Raw genomic sequence first — 27715 nt, 5'->3', positions numbered from 1 at the left:
ATCATGTTGGAACCGTCAATGGAGAATGCCTGCATACCTTCACCCATAATAAGCAACATGAATAAACCAACATTCAGAAATGGAGAAATGTTGTCCTTTTGATTAAACAATGTCCTACTGTCTGTCAGTGTGTAGGCTACAGTTTGGTTCAGGACCAAGTCATGTGATTTCTCCCCCATGTCAAGCAGTCAGGCAGTGTCAATTCTAGGGATCCTATGGACTCCCAACAGTATTAAATCAGTAAGTGTATATCAATAGCATCAATCTCCAATCATAGCAATAGCATCAACCACTTAATAGGTATGGTCAGTAAAGAAATGTAATAAAACTACATATGATTGAGGCCCCCCATGACGCCAGTGATCTCATTCTCACCCAGCCAAGTCCTGATAGTCACACTCAACCATCCGGACTGACGGAGACAGAGTGGCCTCTGTGTGGCTGCCCTCTGCCACCCCAAGTCAGTGACAGGAGGTGGATGGTGTGACCAGCAGTAGGGGAACAATACAGTCAGCATGGATACACAGGTCAGGCTTCCCAGGATCACTATTGGATTTGGTCAACTGCCAGAACTGGACAAAGTGTGAGATGTTGTAATGCCACTACTTTATCAATCCACATCTCACTCACACAACCCCCCAGTATAAGCATGTCACACCAGTCATTCTGAGTGAGTCACCCCTGGTAGCTGCAGAGTAGTGGTGTGACGTGGGGAATATCTTCTGATGACAGTTTCAAGTGGATCAAATTCATACAAAATAAAGGGAGGGAAGGCAGGCAGGGAAATAATATCTCTGCTACCTGCCCATAGCAGTTGCTGAGGGAATATACAGCAATGTCATATGGCCACCAGGGGGGATGTAAACACAGTGAGTTCAAATTCAATTATCTGTTTAATTAACATGAATATAGTAGGTTAGGTAGTGATTGAATGCAGTACAATCAGAGATGCATACACGGTAGCATTGATGAACGAAATGTTTGTACTGTTACCAGTACTAGATCTAGTCTACACAATGTTATGAATTGAACTGTTAAACATGTAATGAAACATTAAACCATTTCTAATTGAACGCAATGACAGTAATATGATGAAAACATAGAGGTCAATCACAGTAAACAGTACTCTTATTTTTCACAGTATTTTATGTAATCTCTGTTAAAAAAAATCCCCCCAAAAATCTATGATATTGGCAACTTCAGAGTTTCTCGGCTATGATGCTGTCCCACAAGTAGAGAGAGTGTAAAGCTAGCATCAACAAAACAGCCCTGAGCAAAGAGCTAGAGCCCATAGATGAGCCCAACAGTTAAAGTCAATTGAAGGAGAAGTATTGAGAGTGCTGGGCTATAGAGGTGATTGGCCGTCGCTGTAAGCAGCTTGGCATCTTTGGAGGCGTAGACGCTGCGACTGAAGGTGGGATGGATGTGTCGGAAGTTATCATGGAGATGTGCTACAAATTCTTCATCCTCCTCTGTGGAGAAAATCCCAGTGACAAACTGTTCAAACTAGGGAAGAAAAAACACATTTACAGGGTGGTTATTTATAAACTGTGATGTAATTAAGCATGATCATTCATTAGATTCATCAGATCATTCATGGTATTGTTTTCCATCACTAGTAACAATCCTAGTATAGCTGTTCGCCCAGGGTTGTTCCATGGTGAAAGTATCCTGGTGGAACACAACGATCAGGCTGGTTCTAACAATCAGGCTGGTTCTACCAGGCTATGGTGAAAGCATAGATTCAGGACTTTTTCACTAGCACAGACTGGAATATGTCCCGGGATTCATCCGATAGCATTGAGGAGTTTACCACATCAGTCACCGACTTCATTAATAAGTGCATCAACAACGTCGTCCCCACAGTGACCATACGTACATATCCCAAACAGAAGTCATGGAAAGCTGATGCTTTCAAGGATCGGGACACTAATCCGAACACTTATAAGAAATCCTGCTACGCCCTCAGACGAACCATCAAACAGGCAAAACGTCAATACAGGAACAATATCTAATCATACTACATTGGCTCTGACATTCGTCCGATGTGGCAGGGCTTGAAAGCTATCACAGATTACAAAGGGAAACCCAGCCGCGAGCTGTCCAGTGACGCAAGCCTACCAGACGAGCTAAATACCATCTATGCGCTTCGAGGCTAGCAACACTGAACTATGCATGAGAGCACCAGCAGTTCCGGACGACTGATCACGCCCTCCGTAGCCGATGTGAGTAAGACCTTTGAACAGGTTAACATTCACAAGGCTGCAAGGCGAGATGGATTATCAGGACGCGTACTCAGAGTGTGCGCTGATCAACTGGTAAGTGTCTTCACTGACATTTTCAACCTCTCCCTGACCCAGTCTGTAATACCTAAACGTTTCAAGCAGACCACCATAGTTCTTGTGTCCAAGATTGCCAAGGAAATGACTATCGCCCCATAGCACTACCATCTGTAGCCATGAAATGCTTTGAAAGGCTGGTCATGGCTCACATCAACACCATCATCCCAGACACCCTGGACACACTCCAATTTGCATACCGTCCCAACAGATCCACAGATGATGCAATCTCTGTTGCACTTCACACTGCCCTTTCCCACCTTCACAAAAATAACACCTACGTGGGAATGCTGTTCATTGACTACATACAGCACAGCTCTGCGTTCAACACCATTGTGCCCTCCAAGTTCATCACTAAGCTGACCCTAGGATTAAACACCTCCCTCTGCAACTGGATCCTGGACTTCCTGACGGGCCGCCCCCAGGTGGTGAGGGTAGGCAACAACAAATCCGCCCTTTGACCCTCAACACGGAGGCCCCTCAGGGATGCGTGTTCAGTCCCCTCCTGTACTCCCTGTTCACCCACAACTGTGTAGACGCACACGACTTCAACACCATCATTCAATTTGCTGCCTACACAAAGGTGGTAGGCCTGATCACCGACAACGATGAAACAGCCTACGGGGAGGTGGTCATAGACCTGGCAGTGTAGTGCAAGAACAGCAACCTCTCCCTCAACGTCAGCAAGACAAAGGAGCTGATCGTGGACTACAGGAAACGGAGGGCCGAGTACGCCCCCATCCACATCGACGGGGCTGTTGTGGAGCAGGTCGAGAGCTTTAAGTTCCTCGGTATCCACATCACTAAGAAACTATCATGGCCCACAAACATCAGCGCAGTTGTGAAGAGGAAATGACAATGCCTCTTCCTGCTCAGGAGGCTGGAAAGATTCAACATGGGCCCTCAGATCCTCAAAAAGGTTGACAGCTGCATCATTGAGAGCATCTTGATTGGTTGCATCACCGCTTGGTATGGCAACCGCTTGGCATCCGACCGCAAAGTGCTGCAGAGGGTAGTGCGTACGGCCCAGTACATCACTGGGGCCAAGCTTCCTGCCATCCAGGACCTCTATACCAGGCAGTGTCAGAGGAAGTCCCTATATATTGTCAAAGACTCCAGGCACACCAGTGATGTACTGGGCCGTACGCACTACCCTCTGCAGCACTTTGCGGTCGGATGCCAAGCGGTTGCCATATCAAGCGGTGATGCAACCAGACTGTTCTCTTGGCTCCCGCACGGCAAGTCTGGAACCAACAGGACCCTGAACAGCTTCACCCCAAGCTATAAGACTGCTATAGTTAGTTAAATACTTAACCAATAATTCCCTGGAATATCTGCATTGACCCTTTTTTAACTCATCACATACGCTGCTGTTACTGTTTATTATCTATCCCGTTGCCTTGTCACTTTATCCCTACCTATATGTTCATATCTACCTCAATTACCTCGTACCTCTGCACATCGATGCGGTACTGGTACCCCTTGTATATAGCCAAGTTATCATTACACATTGTGTATTTTTTCTTTGTGTTATTTTTAAAATATTTTTCTACTATTTCTCTTTTGTTTTTCCTCTGCATTGTTAGGAAGGGCCTGTAAGCAAGCATTTCACTGTTGTTCACAAAGCATGTAAAAAATAAAATTTGATTTGACTTGAGATTAAACCCATTCCATGTGTGTGCTTGCTTACCTGTGACCATGAGATATAGGTGGGGACTTCATACATGGTCCATATAACGGCTTGAGAACAAGGTGGAGTGGTGAGGCTACCATGGTAGCGGTAGTACTGGGACAAATGGCTCTCAGGCAGAAGGCCGATCAATGGGAATGGTTTGACTTTAGCCGTTTGACCTAGGCGAGGGAGAAAGACCTTTATTAAACGTTTATTAAACCCTACATGGGACTGAAGCATGTTCACAGTCACCACACTATATCTATACTGAACAAAAATTTAAACGCAACATGCAAAAATGTCAACGATTTTGCTGAGTTACAGTTCATATAAGGAAATCAGTCATTAGGCCCTAAACTATGGATTTCACATGACTGGGCAGGGGCGTAGGCCCACCCTCTTGGGAGCCAGGCCTACTCACTGGGGAACCAGGCCCAGCTAATCAGAATGAGTTTTTCCCCACAAAAAGGGCTTTATTACAGACAGAAATACTCCTCAGTTTCATCAGCTGTCCGGCTGGCTGGTCTCAGACGATCCCGCAGGGGAAGAAGCCGGATGAGGAGGTCTTGGGCTGGCATGGTTACACATTACATTTACATTTTACATTTTAGTCATTTAGCAGACGCTCTTATCCAGAGCGACTTACAGTAGAGTGCATACATTTTATTTAAAAAAAAATTACATACTGAGACAAGGATATCCCTACCGGCCAAAACCTCCCTAACCCGGACGACGCTATGCCAATTGTGCGTCGCCCCACGGACCTCCCGGTTGCGGCCGGCTGCGACAGAGCCTGGGCGTGAACCCAGAGACTCTGGTGGCGCAGCTAGCACTGCGATGCAGTGCCCTAGACCACTGCGCCACCCGGGAGACCGGGTTCTGCAGTTCTGAGGCCAGTTGGTCGTACTCCCAAATTCTCTAAAATGACGTTGGAGGTGGCTTATGGTAGAGAAATGAACATTCAATTATCTGACAATAGCTCTGGTGGACATTCCTGCAGTCAGCATACCAACGGCACGCTGCCTCAAAACTTGTAACATCTGTGGCATTGCATTGTGTGACAAACCTGCACATTTTAGAGTGGCCTTTTATTGTCCCCAGCACAACATGCACCTGTGTAATGATCATGCTGTTTAATCAGCTTCTTGATATGCCACACTGGATGGATTATCTTGGCAAAGGAGAAATGCTCACTAACAGGGATGTCAACAAATTTGTGCACAAAATTGGAGAGAAATTATTTTTTTGCTGATGTGAAATTTCTGGGATCTTTTATTTCAGCTAATGAAACATGGGATAAACATTTTACAAGTTGCGTTGATATTTTTGTTCAGTGTACATTAGAGTACTTATGTTCCTACAGACCTTTGTAGGCAATGGAGGGAAGTAGTCGTGATATGCGTCCAAAGTGTACATTTTCAATGTAATAAAGCTGCAAGAAGTTAGAGGTTTAGAATATATGACTTCATCATGACAAAATAAACTGATATTTTTATAAATACGCTCTAAAATGAACTACATAAAGTATTTAACTATAGTTTACATCAATAAAGAAAGCAAGAACTGCAAGGCCAGTTGGGTCATCCAAGGCGGATGTCAAATTGGGGTGACTTGACTTCATGTTGACTATGTGCATCTGCAAAAGAAAATGCACTGACAATGAAATATAAAACCAGGATGCAGGCACTGACTGCTGCTATTTATTTTGTTCACCAAAGATATCCACCCTTCAGCGTAAAGTTGACTGGATGTAGAGAGGACCATCACCCACACTTACCTCCATTGGATACCTGTGCCTGTCCACAGTGTGCTCTGAGCCGTTGGTGTTGAGGCTTCCCCAGTGAAAGTGGAGCTGGATGGTGTGGTACGTCCCTGGAAGACCTCCACCACTCACAGACATCCCATTCCCAACCTCCAACACAACTGCATACAAACACGCAGAGCACTTATAAACGTCTACACAAAATGCACAACCCATTCACACACATACGTTCTCACAAGCACACACATAGTTGTCCTGTGATGTAATAAGAAACGGGACACATAGGCTAAAGTCTCTAAGCAGAAAATAACTACTCAGTAGATACACCTCCTCACAAATCAATTTCTATGGTAATACTCACCAGAATGCCCATTGTTTTTCAGTTTCCAGTGTCCTGTATGAACAGCATGAAAACCATCCAGACGTAAAGCCTCCAGTGACTCATTTCTGGTCATATGATGATCCAGGTTGATTGGAGAGTGATGTTCTTCAAGTATTGGGTGGCAGGATGGGAACGCGTCTCCCCATGCATATGGATCTGAGGAGGACACAAAAACACAAGCTGATGACATTCAAAGTGTAAGTCTACAGTCACCATAGAGTTAACACGATAAGAATATTACTATATTTTATTACAATATTGATTTGAAATCTACCAAAAATAATTTATGAGAAAAAACAACATTTAAAAGTGCATTGTCTCTACTTTTGATACATTGAATAAATATAGACACTTACCACAAAAACTCTCATCATAACAGAAGTCCACTGAAATGGTAAAACAAAGAGGATATCAACTGTAAAGAATTCTTACCCATGACGTAATACACACACAAACAGCTGCCTACCTTGGATAATATCAAGGACAAGCCGGATACTCACCGGTGTGTGAACCTGTCATAAACATCACTAGGAAAGTTATGATTGCCCAAATCATTTTTGCGTCAATAAATGAGCACAGCATTTCAATAGGTCTAGTTAATGTCTAAAATAAAAATCACAGAGGCAGGCCTAATCGGTGCTTAGGGATCTGTGCAAATGCCAAGCTTAAATAGGACTGGGAAAGTGAATGCTGAGCGCTTTTTTTTCTTTCTCTGTTTGGTCAGTGGAGTGTGTCATTGCCAGTGGTCTTTACTGATGAATGTCACATAACGGGACATTGATGCAATGAAAGCTTGCCAACTCTCGGCTGAGCACCGATGCCCCCAAGCGGTAAGGTCAATTGTTTTTTAATTGTTTTTTTAGAAAAACGATTAAGTAGCAGGTTGGAATATGTCAAATGTTAGCACTGTTTATTTTGTCAATGTATCTCCTAGTGGTCTGCCGATAAAGGGTGCCTGTCGAAGGAACAGACAGGTATAGGTGTATAGGCCTAATTTCAGGTGAAAACATATGCTGTAATAGGCTACTGATGCTTGACATGGTCTGAATAATAAATGGTACATCTTTTGGTTTCAGCCTCACTGTGAAGATAAGTTGCCTTATTGGAGCGAAGACGGATAAACCCATCTCCTATAGCCTGGGAGGAGAATTAACTTACAGGGCACCCCTTATTCCCTTCTCTGTCAGCAACACACAACTGACCGTTTAGGGATTTCCCACATCTCATCTTAATCCCCCTGACATTTGGTTACAGCGGCTGAGGGATTTCCTTGACAAATCAAGAGAACTCAGTGAAATGCAGTACCTTCGGAAAGTACGCAGACCCACAGCAAAGGGCAAACTTTTTCCACATTTTCTTACATTACAGCCTTATTCTAAAATTGATTAAATAACATCCTTAGCAATCTACACACAATACCCCATAAAGGAAGAAGCAAAAACAGTATTTTTTTGTGTTCAAATTGATATAAAAAAAAAACTGAAATACCTTATTTACATAAGTATTCAGACCCTTTGCTATGAGACTCGAAATTGAGCACAGGTGCATCCTGTTTCCATTGATTGTCCGTGAGATGTTTCTACAACTTGATTGGAGTCCACTTGTGGTAAATTCAATTGATTGGACATGATTTAGAAAGGCACACATCTGTCTATATAAGGTCCCACAGTTGACAGTGCATGTTAGAGCAAAAACCAAGCCATGGCGTCGAAGGAGTTGTCTGTAGAGACAGGATTGTGTCGAGGCACAGATCTGGGGATGGGTCCCAAAATAATTATGCAGCATTGAAGGTCACCAAGAACACAGTTGCCTCCATCATTCTTAAATGGAAGAAGTTTGGAACCACCAAGACTCTTCCTAGAGCTGGCCGCCCGGCCAAACTGAGCAATGGGGGGGGGCCTTGGTCAGGGAAGTGACCAATAACCGATGGTCACTCTGACAGAGCTCTAGAGTTCCTCTGTGGAGATGGGAGAAACTTCCAGAAGGACAACCATCTCTGCAGCACTCCACCAATCAGGCTTTATGGTAGAGTAGCCAGACGGAAGCCACTCCAGAGCCAGGACATTAATCCAATCAAACATCTCTGGAGAGACCTGAAAATAGCTGGGCAGCAACACTCCCCATCCAACCTGACAGACCTTGAGAGGATCTGCAGAGAATAATGGGAGAAACTCCCCAAATACAGGTTTGTCAAGCTTGTAGCGTCATACCCAAGAAAACTCAAGGCTGTAATCGATACCAAAGGTGCTTCAACAAAGTACTGAGTAAAGGGTCTGAATACTTATGTAAATGTGATAGCAAAAACAGGATTTATATAATTTTTTTCTTTGTCATTATGGGGTATCGTACATAGATTGGGGGGGTGGGGGGACAATTTAACCAATTTTAGAATAAGGCTGTACCGTAACAATCCACCTCTGGCCTGCTCGCCTCCCTACCTCTGAGGAAGTACAGTTCCCGCTCAGCCCAGTCAAAACTGTTCGCTGCTCTGGCACCCCAATGGTGGAACAAACTCCCTCACGACGCCAGGTCAGCGGAGTCAATCACCACCTTCCGGAGACACCTGAAACCCCACCTCTTTAAGGAATACCTAGGATAGGATAAAGTAATCCTTCTAACCCCCCCCTTAAAAGAGTTAGATGCACTATTGTAAAGTGGTTGTTCCACTGGATATCATAAGGTGAATGCACCAATTTGTAAGTCGCTCTGGATAAGAGCGTCTGCTAAATGACTTAAATGTAAATGTAAATGTAACAAAATGTGGAAAAAGTCAAGGGTTCTGAATACTTTCTGAAGGCACTATATAGCGTAGGCAGAAGCAGGTAGCCCTATTCACCCACTGCGGTCAAGTACGCAGTCAACCATCTATGGTCTCAAGTTCTCTGCTAAAACTACAGGCTTAACCTTCTCAGAGTCCTTACCCAAATTGAGACAACAGGCATCTGTCCTTCATGATACAATTTATTTGGCATTTGGTTAGATGTACATCTAACTCAGAAAAATACACAAAAGCCCCCTGCAAAAGAATCAACAAAAGTTTTACAATTTAAAAGCTATGAAATTAAAGAGAATACAATTAAATGTATCAACAGTTGCATTTTACATGTTCTAACTCATTGAACATGTCGATAACAAAATCAACTACAGTTTAAATCCAGCAGTTGGGGATGGAGCAGGGGTTCCAATGCATTTATCTATATCAACCTGTAGGCAAGCCTCTGAGCTAAGCCTGGGCAAAGATGAGCAGAACTTTGTTTAAATTATAAAATCTGTTGGAAATCTCAGCATGCCTAAAGACTAAAACATGCACTATAGGCCCTAAAACAAGCTGAAAACGCACTCAAACCAAATATTGAGATCTGACCCCCAAACACGCATGCACACACCAAAGTTTAAGATTTATTTTTTTAACAATTCAAGACATGATTTTCTTGGATAATCCACAAAAGGATTGTCTATGCTAAAAAAACAAAAACAACTTGAGACCTACCAAAGAGAGAGAAAAAAAAATGCTATAGACAACCATACATAAACACATAGTACACACAAAGCTGCAATTCTCAAGATATATCTTCAACCATTTCATTGCTGCTGGTGATAGACTAAAGCCATATAGATGACCATGCTATGCAGATCCTGGCTGGTAAGGGCTTGGACTAACCTGACTCCAAAACCCTCATAGGGGCCTTTGTGCTTTCATAGGCCTGGCATTGTAGCCTTCCAACTCCTATGACCATTCAACACCACAGGTGAACAAGCAACAGGGCTCTCACAGGTCTACAGTATATACATCAGGAGTGTAAAGAATGATTGTCATAATGGGGACAAATTGTGGTTTTCCTAGTAGCTTTTTCACTACTGCGTTAGACTTTCCTGTCCGTCATCATGAAACAGGAGAAAGGGGGTTGACCACTCAATCCCATATAGGCTACTATTAAAACCTAAACAGGTAAATCCCCAATGTCATGTTATAGTCTGAATCTTAAATACACTGACATGACAATGTACATTGGTAAGAAAAGAAATACAGATCCAATGGCTTCCAAAAATGAGAATTGATGAATGTGCACATAAACCCTCACACATACGTACAGACAGTTGAAGACAGAATTAATTTAGTATTAATTGTTATTATCATTTCATGAGAACACTTTTTTTAGCTTAAGAAGTTAACTTTTACAAATTTCATGAGGGGGTATAAAACAGTAAGTTACCCTTACACATCGCTAGGAGCTACAACTGAAAAGCTAACCTTCATTCGCCATTCTCTTTCATGATGTGAACTCATTGACCAATGGTGGGGGGACCCTTTAACAATGTTCAGATCCCACAACAAACAAGTCACAGCCTACTTCTTACCCAAGAAAAGGGCACAATACTCAACCTACTTCAATTAGAACTCATAAAATGAAATTCAATACTGTAGCAAGATTATTTGAAAAGTTGTAGCATTTACCTCAGAAAACACAGTAATAGCAGTGTGTTAGTTGGAGCTAACACTAACCGTACCTAAATATTTTTGCAAGTTTAAAAAAACTTTTGTAGCAGAACCTTTCATTTTCCTATTCAAATTTGTGCCATCAATCTGGAAGACGTCTTAGCATATCAGATTGATTGGAGAGCCCAGAAATCCCAGTTCAGAGGCGGTGCTTGTGATGGAAAAATAATGCATTTCATTCGTGGAGGAGACTTGGAGATCTAGTAGGGAGGGAGAGCAGAAGCACTCGATGCTTTGAGTTGTGTGTGATGGTCTCTAAGTCCAACAAATGACAATCCAAGCTCTGCCTCCACGATATAAGCAAAAGGACACAAGCCATCTACCCACTCCATTATTACCTGGTGTAATGCCCGAGGTAGTACTTACATCAGGAGCATCAAGCTCAAACAATACAATTGAAAAGCTTTGTCCAATGAAAACTAGAAGCAGAAACTCAACCTCCTCGGCCCGGTGTAGTGCTGTTAGTTCTCTGTACAGAATAATCAGTCTTCATCAGTCTTCCAGATCCTTCTTCACCGGTCTGTGTTCCCCTGTAAGAAAGTGGTCTGCTTCACACCATTTTCTCCAAGTTCAACTGACAGACACCCGACTGGTTTCAGTTTACCTGTTTAAGAAACATACCAGTCCGATTCTCCTCACCGCTGCACACCTCAAGGAATAGACTGGTCCCTCAATCCATCCTGATAGTCTCTACCCTCTACCCTTTGCCATTCCAGTCTCTTCTCACCCTCTCCTCTAACTAAATGGACCAGTCCGCTCCAGTCCACCCTCCATATGATGGACCTGTCTGACACTGTCCACCTCTCTCAATCTGTGGGTCCAGACCGTAGCAGTTCCCCTCTCCCTCATCTCAGTCCTATACCATGGTGCTGAGGGAGGAGCTGCTGCTGCAGTCTGCAGGCATGGAGTCAGGGACGTGGCCGTCAGTGGGGGTGTCAGGCTCCACCAGGAGGGTACTGCTGTCGATGGAATCGTCCCGCTCCTGGGAGGACATTGGCACAGAGTCTGGCTCGGGGACAGGTGGTGGTGGGGCATCTGTCATGGCATCTACCACATCCCTCATCTGACTTGGAATCATCTGAACTCCATGGCGTGCTGTGGAGAACAGTGAGGACAGGGTTCAGAAACAGCTAGATACTTAACATTGTATCTAATAATAATCACAACTGTTCAATTACAGGAAGTGAGTAAATCATAGTAACAACAATAGGGTGGTCCATAAGTTATTTTAGGCCTACCCAGGTCCATATAGAGAAAGCTGTCGGGGTTGATGGAGGCTTCGTAGGGAGGAGGGGGGTCGTCTGGGTGCTGGATGTCTGGGTATTTGTAGGCAGCGTAGGGTGGGGGAGGTTCCTGGAAATGAAATGCACCTCCCTCTCCATCATCAGAGAGGTGCAGGGGAGTGAGACCAGTGCCAAAAGCATCTGGGCCATAGTCAAAGCCTGGGACTCGCCGCCCAAGGTTGAAATGATGCACTGAAGATAGAGAAGGAGACAACATTTCCAACAATTTGAAACCAATGTAGATGGATACTCACAAATAAAATGTGAATACACTAAAGTACCTGAGACTAATACAGGCTAGCTAGGAGAGGTGTTCCGGGTTTGCTAAAAAGGCCAAAAGGGGTCGTTTTTTTCAAGGGATGGCAGTGAGCTTGGTGACATACGTTGTTCGTATGAGTGCGATTATATGCTGCTTACGGTTTCCTCCAATGAGTGTTTCGATGCGCTCGCGTCTGCGCTGCCGGAGCCTGTGCACCATGAACAGCAGCAGAGAGAGGATGAGGAAGGACGAGACACAGCTGACGATCAGACGCATCCCACTGGCCATGGAGTCAAACAGGTTGCTGCCCTCTGAAAGACAGAGTGTCCAGATTCTAATACAATGCAAATGTTTTCAATTTTTTTATACAACCGTTTCTCAACTTTTGTCCTTTTACTTCCATCTTCTGAAACTACAGGGACAAACATTGAGGCACATGACAAGTGAGATGTGTTAAGAGCGCCACCTTGTGTGACATTCACAAACATCCATAGTTTCTTTTTTTCCCTTCTTTTTTATTTTTTATTTTATTTTTTTAATAGGGAACTGTGAGTATTTAGGCAGTACCTGGGTCCAGGCAGGTGAACTTGCAGCACTCCTTGGGGTCCTTGCCGAAGTGCTTGCAGCCCTCCGGCCGATTACACAGTGCGGCCACACACATCTCTGGCTCGCCGTCGTGACATGTGCAGCTCAGGCACGGGTCTTCCCCCTTAGGCGTGAAGTAGTACCCCTCAGTCACCACCTGGTCCTTTATGTCCACACATGTCTGCCCTGTTAAAGAAAATCAAAGGTTTACAACCAGAACCAAACAAAAACTATACCTACACTAACTGAGGATGCTGGACTTCCCTAATTTACATACGCATTACAGCACCCAATATTTTTGATACAGAATTATGACTCAAACAACCAGATTTCCACTGAGCATCTACACTTGTTACAATCAAGCAACTTTGACCTCTTGTGAAGCTGCATAGGTCATTGGGTTTTAATAAGAGCAGACATACTCCTCTTGCACAGGAAAGGGAACTTCTTGTAGCAGTTCTCGGCATGCCAGCTGTGAAGGCCGCGCTCGTTCATGCTCTTGATCTGGAAGCGCTGCAGCTGGGCACAGAATACGTTGTCCTGGGTCGGAGATGCCTCTCCAAATTTCGTCAGGCCCTCCGGGGGGAGGAACACCTGCATCGACCCTGAAAAGGAACAGAGAAGGGAACAAGATTAACCTAAACCAAATACAGGTTTATTGCTTTGGTTGTTTGAGCATGACCATGAGTGCTCCTTGAGTTCAACTAATCCCTTTTGCCTATTTTCATTCATTTTAACTGCACCCACCTTTATAAGCCACCTCCCAACGGCCCTCCAGTGAATGGTTCCGATTGGTTATGACATACTGGTAACCCACCCAGAACCTGAATCGGAGAGAAATTGGATGAAATAAAGACCATGGGACAGTAAAGCATCAGCCTTCAGATGAACACTATATCACATCATGTAACCCATCCTTAGCAAACACATACTCACTTGCACTGGTCTCTGCGCTCGCACACTTTCTCGTCAAAATCCACCTCGATCTTGAGGATGAACTGCAGTTCCTCGTTGGTAACGAAAGTCGCCAACGAGCCATTGACTTTCTGGCATGTGTCTACAGCTTGCCAGTAGTTCTCGTTCCTCAGGTATACCTTGTAGCAGCTGGCTGTCTTCTCGTAGTGATGCCACCCACTTGGGCACTTCTCTGTGGAGGAGAAAGGTGCTTTAGCGCTCCTACAGTGTCCAGTAACAAAGCTTTCCATCTGTTCTTTTAGCAACACTTCCAGTAGTTTAGATATTGTTTTAAAATCTCTCTAGCTCATCTTAGATGAGTACTGAGTGAATGACTGATGGAGGTAGTTAGGTGGGGTCTTACTGTTAAAGCGCATAGGCTGGGCCACGCCGATGACATCTTCCACTTGGTCAAACTCATTGGCAAAGTGAAACGTCTCATCCTTCATGGCTGTAAGGGAGGATCCGAGAGAGAGAGAGATACCAGAGTAAGCAGTGTTTCCGTAAAAGGAATGTAGTGGCTACTGGCTGAAGATCATAAAAAACCTTCTGAAGACAACTTTGTTTGGACTCAAGGAACTTCTTATTAGGGGATGGAGAAACTGCCTTTTTAGCCCAGTCACAGGTCATCAACATTAGTTATTTCTCATGCCAAGAAATAGTCAAATGTTGACTGCTTTTGCTACAATTTATCAAATAATCTAATATGTACACAGTCCAGATGAAACAAGATGGCTGTTTTATGGAGGTCAGATGCTGTGTGTGTACCCAATCCTTTCCAGAATTCCTATGATGCAGCCAGCGATCAGCGCTAGTTCAGGAATTAAGTAGCGGAAACAATAGGATTTCCTTCTATCGCTTACTACTGCCATATCTAACCACATTAAAGCTCTACAGCTGCACCATTGAGAGCATCTTGGCTTGCTGCATCACAGCTTGGTATGGCAACTGCACAGTCCTCGATCGCAAGGCGTTACAGAGGGTGGTGCGGACGGCCCAGTACATCACTGGGGCCAAGCTCCCTGCCATCCAGGACCTCTATACCAGGCGGTGACAGAGGAAGGACCGGAAAATTTGGCAAAGAGCCCAGCCACACAAGCCATAGACTGTTCTCTCTGCTACCACACAAAAAGCTGTACCGGAGCACTAAGTCTAGGACCAAAAGGCACCTGAATAGCTTCAACCCCCAAGCCATAAGACTGCTGAAGAGTTAAATCAAAATGGTTAACCAGACTTAATACCCTGTTTTGCACCGACTCTCTTACACGGACTATGCACACTCACTGGACCCTACCCACATGCTCACACTCTCCACATAAACAGAGTAACAACAGTGTATCTATCCTGATTGCATAGTCACTTTAACCCCTACCTACATGTACATATTACATCTACCTCATAGCCCTGCACATTGACTCAGTACTGGTACCCCTTGTACAGTGGGGAGAAGAAGTATTTGATAACCTGCAAAATCGGCAGTGTTTCTTACTTACAAAGCATGTAGAGGTCTGTAATTTTTATCATAGGTACACTTCAACTGTGAGAGACGGAATCTAAAACAAAAAAATCATAATGTGATTTTCTGGATTTAAGTAATTAATTTGCATTTTATTGCATGACATAAGTATTTGATACATCAGAAAAGCAGAACTTAATATTTGGTACAGAAACCTTTGTTTGCAATTACAGAGATCATACGTTTCCTGTAGTTCTTGACCAGGTTTGCACACACTGCAGCAGGGATTTTGGCCCACTCCTCCATATAGACCTTCTCCAGATCCTTCAGGTTTCGGGGCTGTCGCTGGGCAATACGGACTTTCAGCTCCCTCCAAAGATTTCCTATTGGGTTCAGGTCTGGAGGCTGGCTAGGCCACTCCAGGACCTTGAGATGCTGCTTACGGAGCCACTCCTTAGTTGCCCTGGCTGTGTGTTTCGGGTCGTTGTCATGCTGGAAGACCCAGCCACGACCCATCTTCAATGCTCTTACTGAGGGAAGGAGGTTGTTGGCCAAGATCTCGCGATACATGGCCCCATCCATCCTCCCCTCAATACGGTGCAGTCGTCCTGTCCCCTTTGCAGAAAAGCATCCCCAAAGAATGATGTTTCCACCTCCATGCTTCACGGTTGGGATGGTGTTCTTGGGGTTGTACTCATCCTTCTTCTTCCTCCAAACACGGCGAGTGGCGTTTAGACCAAAAAGCTCTATTTTTGTCTCATCAGACCACATGACCTTCTCCCATTCCTCCTCTGGATCATCCAGATGGTCATTGGCAAACTTCAGATGGGCCTGGACATGCGCTGGCTTGAGCAGGGGGACCTTGCGTGCGCTGCAGGATTTTTATCCATGACAGCGTAGTGTGTTACTAATGGTTTTCTTTGAAACTGTGGTCCCAGCTCTCTTCAGGTCATTGACCAGGTCCTGCCGTGTAGTTCTGGGCTGATCCCTCACCTTCCTCATGATCATTGATGCCCCACGAGGTGAAATCTTGCATGGAGCCCCAGACCGAGGGTGATTGACCGTCATCTTGAACTTCTTCCATTTTCTAATAATTGCACCAACAGTTGTTGCCTTCTCACCAAGCTGCTTGCCTATTGTCCTGTAGCCCATCCCAGCCTTGTGCAGGTCTACAATTTTATCAATCTTACACAGCTCTCTGGTCTTGGCCATTGTGGAGAGGTTGGAGTCTGTTTGATTGAGTGTGTGGACAGGTGTCTTTTATACAGGTAACGAGTTCAAACAGGTACAGTTTATACAGGTAACGAGTTCAAACAGGTACAGTTAATACAGGTAATGAGTGGAGAACAGGAGGGCTTCTTAAAGAAAAACTAACAGGTCTGTGAGAGCCGGAATTCTTACTGGTTGGTAGGTGATCAAATATTTATGTCATGCAATAAAATGCAAATTAATTACTTAAAAATCATACAATGTGATTTTCTGGATTTTTGTTTTAGATTCCGTCTCTCACAGTTGAAGTGTACCTATGATAAAAATTACAGACTACATGCTTTGTAAGTAGGAAAACCTGCAAAATCGGCAGTGTATCAAATACTTGTTCTCCCCACTGTATTTGGCCTTATTTATTGTGTAACTTCTATTTTTGTTTGCAAAATCTTCCTCTTTTTTTTTCTAACATGTTTTGCATGGTTGGGAAAGGGCTCGTAAATAAGCATTTCACAGTAGTCTACACCTGTTGTATTTGGCACGTGAAGTTTTTTATTTTTTATTTGATCTTCCCAAAACTGATTAAAAATACAAAGCTCTAAATGAAAGACATTAACAAAAAATATGCACGTATGAGTTTGTTGGTTCCCATGACATTTAGAAAGTTGTTTTCTAAGATGTCTAGAGCTGCTCTGACTGCTGTTCAAGATGAGCCTTATAGTATTGTGGGGAATGTACGAAATCTCTGTCCTTCACTTTGGAGCATGCAACACAATATAAATGGACATAGAGTATCATGATTGTTAGGGAGAGGGACTAGAGTTCAGGATGAGGTCTAGGTACAGGGTTGAAGAGGTGTTACTTACGGGGGCAGTCCAACTCATCGCTCTTGTCCTCACAAGCAGTCCAGCCATCACACTGCCAGGACAAGGGGATGCATTGCATCTTCCCACTGAGGCAGGCAAACTGCCCAGGGCTGCAGCGCAGCTCTGAAACACAGCACAGAGGGAGGCTAACATCACACAGAGCCCCCAGTAGTTTTGACATGGCCACTACAACACAGCTCTTGGTCTCTCAGTTTTGCTTACCAACTATAAAAACATGAGTCTATGGAAGATTGAGCATTTCCAGCTTTTAGGATCATTACTTAGACACCTGCCCATGTCTAGTGATAAATAAGAAATAAGGGTTTCACCATTTATCATAAACATTACATTAACAATGCAACCGATGCTTAAAATAATGAAAGTTTTCTGGGAAACAAAATTAATAAAAGAAAGCATCAAGGGAAAAACACAAAATATTTATTGGAATTCAGTTATGCAGCAATCTCTCTCAAGTATTCTGACGGAGATCAATTCAGGTCTGGTGGTTAAAATAAAAATCAGAGTAGATACTAGCTATAGATACAAGACGAAAATCCTTATAACTAGAAACAAACAGGGGTCATCATTGTGAGTGCTTTGGAGAACTGCGATTAGAAACAAAAATATGAGAAACAGGAGAAATGAGGGACGTGTATCAGGGCATAACAATTATCTAAAATAGGCCACTATAAAAAAATATATATATTTAAAAAAAGATGTAGCTTAAAGCGGTCATGACAGGCAAGACATAGGCCTACTATATACCCTTATTTAGTGTCTAGCCATAAATGTAAGTGCCAAAATAAAAAATGTATGAGGGATACAAAGTATTTTGAAAGCAGGTGATTCCACACAGGTGTGGTTCCTGAGTTAATTAAGCAATTAACATCCCATCATGCCCAGTTGCCCATTAAATTTGGCTACAATGGCTAGAAGAGCCCTCTCTTCTAGCCATTGTAGCCAAATTTAATGGGCAACTGGGCATTATTCTCAAAGGAGCATAGGGGGTTTAAAGGGTGTATGTCTCAGTCATCAGATCTCAACCCAATTTAACACTTATGGGAGACTCTGGAGCGTCTGGGACCGTTTTCCAACATCAATAAAACACCAAATTCTTGTGGAAGTATGGTGTTGCATCCCTCAAAGAGTTCCACACACTTCAAATCTATGCCATGGCACACTGAAGCGGTTCTGGTGACAACGCCCTATTAAAGACGCTTGTTGGCATTTCCTTTATTTTGGCAGTTCTGTATATTCCTTAGTAACAGAGAAGCAGAGTTAAGTGGGTCAGCGTCTCTGCGCCATGTGTGATTAACATGAGACGTGCCACTGCATCAGGGGTTCTCCTGTGAGATGGTATTAGGCCTAGCTTTCTAAAGCAGTTAGAACTCTTCTCACTATGGCCCTGAGCAGATATAGGCCTGGCGTCTAGACAATCACACTGGATACTTTGAAGGTAGTTCAATATTGTTAAAGGAGTTGAAAGCATATAAAAAATAACTGTTAGAGTAAATATCTGAGTTCAATGGAAAAACAAAGCACTGCTGTGAATGGGAAGATTCAACAGAGGCACAAGCTGAGGATAGAGATGAGTAACCCAAATAGCTGGAGCCTGGCAGACCTATACATCCACTGCACTAAAAGGAGATGCTGCTTACCCGACAATAATCTTGCCAGAGCTAGCCGTGGACCTGAAACAAAACAAAAAAGAAATTTCTGATGAACTAACCCTTTGAATCTCAAAATTCCCCGTTTGGAATGTTCCACCACAAAGGGGAGGGAACTGTATGATGACAGAAATGACAACATGTGAAAAAAGGTTTTACAGAAAATGTCATTCGTATTTCACGTCGCATTCACTAGATACCATTTCTGAGCAAAGATCAATGTAACCGAGGAAACTTTGGGTATTTAACCATTTGTTATTTTGATGTTTGAGTTGACCCAAAAGTCACCAGGACCACACACTCTTCCAATAAAAGTTGAACATTTTTGTTCTGTCTTTTTGTAATAACATCCCGTTTACATGGACGCATAGAATGTAACCTAGGTTGGAGCCATACATTGTGTGTGTGTATATATAAATAAAAGAATGTAGCCTAGGCTATTCACAACGAAGCAAGTCGGCCAAAACCACCCGTGTTTGTATCTATTAAAGGCCCCAATTAGCAGCAGCTACTCTTCCTGGGATCCAGCAAGCTTAAGGCAGTTATATATTACATTTCATAACACTTTACCCAATACATTTAGTGTTCCCTCAGGCCACTACTCCACTATCCCATATTTACAATACAACATCCATGTGCACGTGTGTGTCTTATCATGTGTGCATCTCCAAGTCCCCGCTGTTCCATAAGGTGCTTTTTTTTTTTTTAACAATTTGATTCTACTGCTTGCATCAGTTACCTGATGTGGAATAGAGTTCCATGTAGCCATGGCTCTATGTAGTACTGTGCGCCTCCCATAGTCTGTTCTGGACTTGTTATAATCTCCACCCGGCACAGCCAGAAGACGACTGGCCACCCCTCAGCCTGGTTCCTCTCTAGATTTCTTCCTAGGTTCTGGCCTTTCTAGGGAGTTTTTCCTCGCAACCGTGCTTCTACACCTGCATTGCTTGCTGTTTGGGGTTTTAGGCTGGGTTTCTGTACAGCACTTTGTGACATCAGCTGATGTAAGAAGGGCTTTATAAATACATTTGATTGATTGAATAGACCTCTGGTGGCATGTCTTGTGGGGTATGCATGGGTGTCCAAGCAGTTTAAACAGACACCTAGGTGCATTCAGCATGTCAATCTCTCCTCCACTTTGAGCCATGAGAGAATGACATGCATATTAGTAATGTTAGCTCTCCGTGTACATTTAAGTGCCAGCCGTGCTGCCCTGTTCTGAGCCAATTGTCATTTTCAGAGGTCCCTCTGTGGTACCTGACCACACGACTGGTGCGAACAAACTAGAACCTGTAGGACCTGCCTTGTTGATATTGTTGTTAAAAAGGCAGAGCACCACTTTATTATGGACAGACTTCTCCCGATCTTAGCTACTGTTGTATCAACATATTTTGACCATGACAGTTTACAATCCAGAGTTACTCCAAGCAGTTTAGTCACCTCAACCTGCTCAAATTCCACATTATTTATTACAATATTTAGTTGAGGTTTAGTGAATGATTTGTCCCAAATACAATGCTTTTAGTTTTTGAAACATTTAGGACTAACTTATTCCTTGCCACCCATTCTGAAACTAACTGCAGCTCTTTGTTAAGTCCTTCAGTAATTTCACTCGCTATAGTCGCTATAGTAGCTGATGTGTATAGTGTTGAGTCATTCGCATACATAGACACTGGCTTTACTTAAAGCCAGTGGCAATTCATTAGTAAAGATTGAAAAAAGTAATGGGCCTAGACGGCTGCCCTGTGGAATTCCTGATTCTACCTGGATTATGTTGGAGGCTTCCATTAAAAAGAACACCCTCTGAGTTCTATTAGACAGGTAACTCTTTATCCACAATATAGCAGGGGTGTAAAGCCATACCACAGACTATGATTGATAACGTCGTAAAAGCACTACAGAAGTCTAACAAAACAGCTCCAACAATCTTTATCAATTTCGCTCAGCCAATCAGTTATTTGTGTAAGTGCCATGCTTGTTGAATGTCCTTCCCTATCAAGCTCTCACCCAGCCCCCAAATTAAAACCTTGAGGTTAAGTCAATAATAGGTTCTTCCACCACTTGCAGTTTAACAGGCGATGGTTTATGAGGTTAGACAAATACACTACTTGGACAAAAGTGTTTGAACACCTGATATTCCAAAATCATGGGTATTAATATGGAGTTGGTCCCCCCTTTGCTGCTATAACAGCCTCCACTCTTCTGGGAAGGCTTTCCACTAGATGTTGGAACATTGCTGCGGGGACTTGCTTCCATTCAGCCACAAGAGCATTAGTGAGGTCGGTAGGCCAATCAAGTTCTTCCACACCATCAACAAACCATTTCTGTATGGACCTTACTTTGTGCAAGGGGGCATTGTCATGCTGAAACAGGAAAGGGCCTTCCCCAAACAGTTGCCACAAAGTTGGTAGCACAGAACTGTCTACAATGTCATTGTATGCTGTAGCGTTAAGATTTCCCTGCACTGGAACTAAGGTGCCTAGCCCAAATCATGAAAAACAGCCCCAGACCATTCTTCCTCCTCTACCAAACTTTACAGTTGGCACTATGCATTCGGCCAAGTAGAATTATCCTGGCATGCGCCAAACCCAGATTAGTTCATCGGATTGCCAGATGGTGAAGCGAGATTCATCACTCCAGACAACGCGTTTCCACTGCTCCAAGAGTCCAACAGCGGCAAGCTTTACACCACTCCAGCCGACGCTTGGCATTGCACATGGTGAACTTAGGCTTGTGTGCGGCTGCTCGGCCATGGAAACCCATTTCATGAAGCTCCCGACGAACAGGGTCAGTTTGGAACTGGCTAGTGAGTTTGCAACAGAGGACAGACAATTTTTACACGCTTCAGAACTCAGTGGTCCCATTCTGTGAGCTTGTGTGGCCTACCACGTCGTGGCTGAGCCGTTGTTGATCCTAGATGTTTCCACTTCCCAATAACAGCACTTACAGTTGACCGGGTAGCTCTAGCAGGGCAGAAATTTGACGAACTGACTTGTTGGAAAAGTGGCATTCTATGACGGTGCCACATTGAAAGTCTCTGAGCTCTTCAGTAAGGCCATTCTACTGCCAATGTTTGTCTATGGAGATTGCATGGCGGCGTGCTTGATTTTATACACCGGTCAGCAACGGATGTGGCTGAAATAACAAATCCACTCATTTTAAGGGTTGTCCACATACTTTTGGCCAAAAATAATGTTTCAAGGCAACAATCAACAATAGCTAGTCTAAATTATCTTTAGGTTACTTATTAGGACAATGAAACAATAGCTAAAAAAAAAACAGCAGATGGCCCAGTCTTGTGTTGCTCCTGCGACATAGCAATCTAAAGTTTGCTTTGCGTGCCTGTTTGCTATCTGAAACGCAGCTTGCGAATTACACTGAACAAAAATAAAAAAGCAACAAATTAATTAATTAGGCTCCAATCTATGGATTTCACATGACTGAGAATACAGATATGCAACTATTGGTCACAGATACCTTAAATAAAAAAGGTAGGGGCATGGATAAGAAAACCATTCAGTATCTGACGTGATCACCATCTGCCTCATGCAGCACGACACAGCTCTTTTGCATAGAGTTGATCAGGCTGTTGATTGTAGCCTGTGGAATGTTGTCCCAGTCCTCTTCAATGGCTGTTTGAAGTTGCTGGATATTGCCGGGAACTGGAACACGCAGTCATGCACGTCGATCCAGAGCATCCCAAACATGCTCAACGGGTGACATGTCTGGTGAGTATGCAGGCCATGGAAGAACTGGGACATTTTCAGCTTCCAGGAATTGTGTTCAGATCCTTGCAACCTGGGGCTGTGCATTATGCTGAAACATGAGGTGACGGTGGTGGATGAATGGCCCAAAAATGGGCCTCAGGATCTCGTCATAGTATCTCTGTGCATTTATTTTAAAAAATTAAAAAAGATTAATCAGCTGTCCTGTTGGCTGGTCTCAGACGATTCCGCAGGTGAAGAAGCCGGATGTAGAGGTCCTGGGCTGGCGTGGTTACACGTGGTCTGCGGTTGTGAGTGCAGTTGGGCGTACAGCCAAATTCTCTAAAATGACATTGGAAGCGGCTTACGGCAGAAAAATAAACATTCAACTGCACGCTCCCTCAAAACATCTGTGGCATTGTGTTGTGTGACAAACGGACAAATGTGGCCTTTTTATCCCCCGCACAAGGTGCACCTGTGTAATGATCATGATGTTTAAGCAGCTTTTTTTATATGCCACACCTGTTTGGTGGATGGATTGTATAGGCAAATGGGAGAAATGCTCACCAACAGGGATGTAAACAAAATGAGAGAAATAAGCTTTTTGTGCGTACAGAAAATTTCTGGGATCTTATTTTAGCTCATGAAACCAACACTTTACATGTTGCGATTATATTTTTGTTCAGTATAGCTAGCTAGTAGTGTTGGCCGGTATACTTGTGTCAAATGTCTCACAGATCAAGCCCCGTTTATCAGCGCTGCCGACCCCTTATTATAGCTCACAGGTCCTGCTCCACTTACTCATTGCTAGCTGAATCCGGTCCTGAGGAACCGCTTCACTCACTGGGAGTCTGGGCTGCATCATGTCAGCTCCTCACTCATGCTACACAGAAGTTAACACACTTGAATAACGCGACACGGCGTGTAAAAATGTTGAAAGTGTTATCGAAACAATATCCACACAGGCTAGAACACTAAAATGCAAATTGATACCAGTAGCTTCCAGCTTTGTATGCCAACTTTCCTTGTTAGCTGACAGCTAAAATCAATTCACTAACGTAGCACTTTGCGATAACATGCAAACCATAGCACAAAATATGCTGATTGATTTCAAAGCTGATTGACAACAAAAAAACATTAACTTATTCGATCTCTCTCCCGCTCACGTTTCTCCCAAAGATTATTGCCGATCTCCTCTTGCCTAGAGAAAAACAATTAATTGTTCCAGTGGAAGGAAAACTGATTGTCAACTGTAGCCCCATGTAATCAGCCAAAACAAGCTCAATAAGCCAGTGCATGCATGCATTCCTATTGAATATGCATTCAACGGTATTGTGGATAGGCTACATCTTGTTTATCAATAGAGATTTACCATTCAAATAAATGCTTACCATATTGTTATGTAGTTAGATTGTTTTTACCAAAGTCAAATTGATTGTATGATTGCATAATTGATTCATTAATGCATAAATGGCTGTCTCTGAAAAATGACTTTGATGATTTTTTTTCTCCAATGTAATGATATTGAACTCAAAAGATGTCCAACAATTGAACAGGGCCCAGTTTCCCGATAGTGATGGAATTTAGGCGTACGATTGTTTTAACGATGCCTCGTTCCAACAATGGCCGAAGACTTAACATGCATTTGCCAAAACACCAAGCAGGGAGAACATTCACTAAGTGCGTCGCTGAGGCATACAGTCTATACTGATAGGAACGAAAGAAAGTCAGCGCTGCTCTCAGATCAGCTTTATCCATTCAAATCGTACCTTAACATTATAATTATTCCACAATACTGACAATGGGTCTGCTCCTACAAAGATATTACCACGGCTGCAAATTCTGAGGCGGCTTATTCTAATGCTTAGTTTACCCTATAATAATGCACTAAATAAAGATTTGGCACATCATTGCACACCTGTTGTTACACATCATGAAACAGAGGTAAAAATGACAGACAGTAGGCAGCCTACAATTAGCAAAATAGATCTCAATTGAATGAAAATGAAATTAATTTCAATATTGTTGAATTATATATGCTTATGTAACCTTTCTGAATGCAGTCATCTCAGTTCTCATTTGAAGCATATTTTTATCATTTATTTGCAGTGCAGAGTGACTAACTGAAATGTCAGTTATTTTTTGGTTTTTAAACTAAATATTTGAATTCCCTTTAGTTTTTTGTTATTTTTTCCCCCTGTGAGCCCAATGTGAACATTGCCCAGTTTCTCTAGAGATAAAAGTCAGACCTAGCCTGAACTGTGGGATGTTGTAGGGAGTTTCCAACATGCCCATATTCTACATAGTTTTGCGCATAAACCATGGTAATTAACTGTAATGACAATAATCCATTGAGCGTCTACTTGTCCAGTCTGTTGTTCTTTTACGACTGCTACTGAAGAGACAAGAATGTGCGATTGTGAGGGGATATAGAGAGCAGCTGTTGCTTCGCCAGGTATCTCTACCTGAAAAATACAGTATCAATGTGATAGATTGTTGGTATTCAGCCGTCATAAAAGTATGCCTTAGTTACTTTGAAGAACTACAAAATAGTGATTGTCAGACAGCAAGCAGCTCTATAGAGATCAGATGACTTGGAGTTAAATAAAGTAATCAAATAAAATAAACGTAATATAGAACATTGAAATATTTTATTCATGTAAAGTAATGTAAATAAATGGTTAATAGGTGATAAGCAATAATGGGCAGTCACTACCATCATTGGACTTAATTGTTTTAAACCCAATCGAAACTGAACACGTGATTATTTCTTAATAATCGAAACGAACTGATTTTTTAAAAACACTAACCACTCAGCACTATTCGCTTGTTTGTAACAATTGCAAAGTCTTTGGCAACTGTCTTTGTAGTCAACTTCTTAAAATCATAGGCGGTCAGAGACAGATAAACATATTGATTATATGTTTAGCATTATATGTTTAGCAACATATTGATTATATGTTTAGCAGAGATATGTAGTGACCCGGTAGGTGGGGAAAGCGTCTACCGACGCGCGTAGTTAGTTATTCTACTGGCGGTCCGTAAATAACGAGCGTTTTCATGTGCAACTTTAGTAACATAACGATGGGTTTGGGAAACAGCTCGGAGATTTTTTGATAATCGGGCCCAGAGTAGTAACGTTAGCTAATTTACAAGCTGAGTTTGTCTGGATCAAGTGTGATTCCGTGACTAATATTTTTTTCCGTGGTATCGTTTTGGTATCGAGTATTGTGATACTAAACTTGTTATCGAAGTCAAAATGCTAATAAGGTGACAAGACTAGATAGTACTGGGTTCTGGAAATAAAGTGCAGCAGCTACAGCTAACGACGTTAGCTAACTAAAGCTGCTAACTAGTAACGTTAATGCTAAACTTTCATCAGGCTAGCTATAACTTGTAAACGTTCTCTCCAGCAAAGTGTAAACCATACTGAAGATGGAACTGCAAAATATATCTAACTAGTTACAACTCAATATTGAAATATGTCCCCATAAGTCATTTTAAAATAAAATGATATACGTTAACGTTAGATAACTACGCAGTAAGTAGGCTAGTGAACCCACACCGCGCGCTGTTCACTAAAGGCGGCGGCAAAAATTGAGACCAGTGGATAAGCTAGCTAGAAACGCCATTTACACTAGCTAAATTCCCGTACAATTAGGCCTACCATAGCTCACGGGTATAACGTTACATACATAAGCAAGCTAGCTGACAACCAATTGCATTTCACTGGTCTTACCTGTTCGTGGTGGGTCTGTTAAAGTGAGGACGAAGAGCAAAGAGAGAAGGACGTAACTGCTGCTGTCAGCCTTTGGCAACATTTATCCTCCATTCATAGTAACTCCTCTACTCAGAAATAAATTAAACCGAGATCCAACGTTTGCTTCTGACCTATCAGCGCCAAAGATAGTTCCTAGCCATTCAAAAACATGAAAATATATGGTAGATAACGAGCTACATCCTTATTATTAAGCCCTGTTTTTCATTCGGCCTGTCCAACAATGTATTCCTGAACGGAAATAAAACAAGATGGCTCCGTCCTCCCATCACAACAATCCCAAACGGCCACAAAGCCTATCAGCTGGTGGGTTGGAGGCGGAGTTTTCTAAAGGTATTGTCATACAGTCATTGGTTATTGTATACGAAATGTGTTACGGTCAATGACTGTATATATGAACGTTACAGTAACCTAATTGTGTCCAGAGTGATACAGTATTCATTTTCTATTAATCGGTTTGTTTTGAGTCATTGCAAATAATGCTACACCTTAACCTAATGGACAGCAGCATTTTTTTTAACGTTTATTTTATCAGGGAGTCATACAGAGACCAAGGTCTCTTTTACAGATGAGCACTTAACTACATAAAATAGAGACATCAAAGTATAAATATAAATGCCAGCAGAAAGAAAAACACGATATTAAAAAACAAAACACATCGATCAGTAATAAGGTCCTCAATCAGCTTTCTGAATTGCTAGAGGCACCAGAACATCAAATGTAATATCTTTTTTTTAAAGATTGTTCAACAAATAAGGTGCAAGACCAAAGGAATTTACAGAGTTGGCTATCCCTGAGACCGGATGGGGTAACTCGTATGTCTAAAGTTTAGTAAGGATGTTAGGTACCGTGGGACTGGTACAGGGATCTATTTAGGAAAACAGCAATGTATCAACAACCTACGTGAGTGACATCAGAGTCCAACCAACTTTCTGGTAGAAAATGCAGTGATGAGTACTACAATTACCGCTTTTATAAGTATTGTAAACATATTTATCGTGGCTATTAAAATGTCATGAATCATTATGAAAATGGATGACGCCCGAGTTTCCGATTAGTAATTCCAAATTGGATGATCGTTCAAAAAAAATGTCCCCGTCCGAGCTCATTTTCCCCCCACCGAGTTGTCATGAACGCACCATTATGGCATACATAAATGGCTCTGCTTTTGAGGAATTAAACGTTCCATTATGACACAAATTGATGTCATAGAAACAAACTTCATACGTAATTGCCCACGTTTATGATGATAAAATATTGATTAGTAACATTGACCCCATGTGTATCTTTGATATTCAACTATG

General features: G+C 42.7%; 2 protein-coding genes across 3 annotated transcripts; both read right to left on the bottom strand.

Annotated features, from left to right (window-relative positions):
• Nucleotides 1-880: 880 nt before the first annotated feature.
• Nucleotides 881-6869, bottom strand: car15 (carbonic anhydrase 15). The gene is made up of 8 exons (XM_071351662.1): nucleotides 6656-6869; nucleotides 6512-6541; nucleotides 6135-6311; nucleotides 5789-5934; nucleotides 5555-5647; nucleotides 5377-5443; nucleotides 4030-4190; nucleotides 881-1506 (listed from the first exon to the last, which is right to left on the bottom strand). Exons 1-8 carry the CDS (start codon nucleotides 6735-6737, stop codon nucleotides 1282-1284), a joined length of 981 nt encoding a protein of 326 aa, XP_071207763.1. The 5' UTR covers nucleotides 6738-6869; the 3' UTR covers nucleotides 881-1281.
• A 2229-nt stretch (nucleotides 6870-9098) lies between these two features.
• Nucleotides 9099-26707, bottom strand: LOC139543865 (integral membrane protein DGCR2/IDD-like). Of its 2 annotated transcripts, XM_071350358.1 has the most exons (11): nucleotides 26373-26601; nucleotides 18921-18953; nucleotides 17263-17385; nucleotides 14099-14185; nucleotides 13717-13927; nucleotides 13528-13604; nucleotides 13203-13385; nucleotides 12763-12966; nucleotides 12354-12506; nucleotides 11892-12128; nucleotides 9535-11748 (listed from the first exon to the last, which is right to left on the bottom strand). In XM_071350358.1, the coding sequence occupies exons 1-11, from the start codon at nucleotides 26452-26454 to the stop codon at nucleotides 11510-11512; spliced, it is 1629 nt and encodes a 542-aa protein (XP_071206459.1). In that variant the 5' UTR covers nucleotides 26455-26601; the 3' UTR covers nucleotides 9535-11509. The 2 variants fall into 2 exon arrangements, with proteins under 2 accessions (XP_071206460.1, XP_071206459.1); XM_071350359.1 differs by lacking the exon at nucleotides 18921-18953 and having other exon boundaries at nucleotides 9099-11748; nucleotides 26373-26707.
• Between the last annotated feature and the right edge of the window lie 1008 nt (nucleotides 26708-27715).

This window comes from Salvelinus alpinus, chromosome 18 (assembly GCF_045679555.1).
Source record: "Salvelinus alpinus chromosome 18, SLU_Salpinus.1, whole genome shotgun sequence".
Classification (NCBI taxonomy): Eukaryota; Metazoa; Chordata; class Actinopteri; order Salmoniformes; family Salmonidae; genus Salvelinus; species Salvelinus alpinus.
The sequence above is the reverse complement of the archived record's forward strand: the minus strand, read 5'-3'. Positions and strand labels throughout refer to the sequence as shown.